Source organism: Echinops telfairi, unplaced genomic scaffold, assembly GCF_000313985.2.
Source record: "Echinops telfairi isolate 266 unplaced genomic scaffold, ASM31398v2 ScPeMD7_23;HRSCAF=83, whole genome shotgun sequence".
NCBI lineage: Eukaryota > Metazoa > Chordata > Mammalia > Afrosoricida > Tenrecidae > Echinops > Echinops telfairi.
This window is the reverse complement of record NW_022103920.1, coordinates 37,278,845-37,280,427: the sequence shown is the minus strand read 5'-3', so window position 1 is coordinate 37,280,427 and position 1,583 is coordinate 37,278,845. Positions and strand designations below refer to the sequence as shown.

General features: G+C 35.6%; 1 protein-coding gene across 5 annotated transcripts in view; it reads right to left on the bottom strand.

The window, feature by feature from the left end:
- Positions 1–1,583, bottom strand: part of PNPLA8 (patatin like phospholipase domain containing 8) — a 45,839-nt gene that overhangs the window by 24,479 nt on the left and 19,777 nt on the right. For all 5 annotated transcript variants that reach the window (XM_045288631.1, XM_045288633.1, XM_004702585.2 and 2 more), the window contains one exon: positions 7–101. In XM_045288631.1, coding sequence (XP_045144566.1) covers positions 7–101 — 95 coding nt within the window. The remainder of the gene's footprint in view (positions 1–6; positions 102–1,583) is intronic.

Here is a 1,583-nt window from a genome sequence, read left to right as displayed (position 1 = left end):
AATTACCTGTGCTTACACCACAAATGTAATCAAAGAGCTGATGAATTGGCTTCTGAGTAAGTTCAACTAGTTTTCGAAGTGTCTGAATAGTAACCACACCTCTGTAGAAAAGATAAAAAGCAGAGTAAGAATTTTTGTCTCAAAGATATTTAAGTTACTAAATAAAACTCCACAAAGTTGCTTTGCAATTTAAATACTAAGAGGAAAGCTAATACTATACACTATGAGCAGTAAAAACTTGTCTAACCACGCTGTTAAAATTACTTTTGAAAATTCAGTATGCATTGTTATAAAACCCTGGGCTATGACAGCATGATTTTGAATGTTCATTAATCTCTTTAAGGACAAATATATACCAATGTAAAATTGTTTTTAAACACCCCAACCTTTCAAATACTTGTTAACGGTGACTCACCACTCAGGATGCCATCGTTTTGTTTCTTTTCTTACCCAAGCAGCTGGTCTCACCGAGAGTCTTATACATTTCTGTTTTACATAATTTATTTTTTTTATTTTCTAAACTTCTCAACAACCTTTAGTATATGTTCCTTGAGGCTGCTGACTTTATTCAGCTCTAGGTCTTGGGCTTTACAGAGGACTATCGAAGAGGAAATAGCCAAGGGAGTGGAGGGCATTGGAGGGTGCACATACCAAGTGAACGAGATATTCAACACTGAGAGAATAAACAAAAACAACGGAGAGATTCCAGGCCCGATACAAGATGTGGGGATAATAAATCCTGGAACACCATGATTGTTATTCACCATAAGATAAAAATACATGGTAGAAATTTGTGCCCTGATGCCTTAGGCAGAGAATATTCTAAGAGAGAAGTGAAAAACTGAAGATGCCAATTCTTTTTTTCTTGGGGGCGGGAGGGCAACAAATAACGCAGATCTGATGAGAGGTCAGAAATCTAAGGCGACATGCTAAGAGAATACACTATGGAGTTCCAGGTGAGACAGGCAGAATTAAAGATAATGTTAGATACACATATTCGTACTTAACAATGTAACCCCACTACTTTTATAAAAAGTATATAAAATGTGACTTCTCTTCACACAGAAAAGATAGAAGAATCAATATATTAAAAATAATCTTGGGAGTTGTGAGTTGATTTTTAATCTACTTTCATATTGTTTTCTTCTTGTCTAATTACTAGCATAATGGGGGAAAGGAGTTAAATTGCTACATGTATATATTTATAATTAATTTTTAAATACCTAACTTACCGAGTTGCTAATATGCTACTATGCCTAACACTGCACTGTTTTTGCTCTTAGGTGTTTCCAAACTGATTTAGACTCATAATAAGCTTATATATGTAATAGAACAAAATATTGCCCAGGCCTGCGCCACCTCACAATCCCATTGCTATGTTTGAGTCTATTGTTGCAGCCATTGTTGCCAATTCATCTTGTCGAAGATCTTCAACATATCCCAAATAAGAAAGACCAAGTCTCATCACCCTTGTTTCTAAGGAGCATGCATCCCGGCTGTACTTCTTCCAACAGATTACTTTGTTCTTCAGAAAGTCGTGGTACATTCAATTCTTCACCAGCACTATATTTGTGTCAATTCTT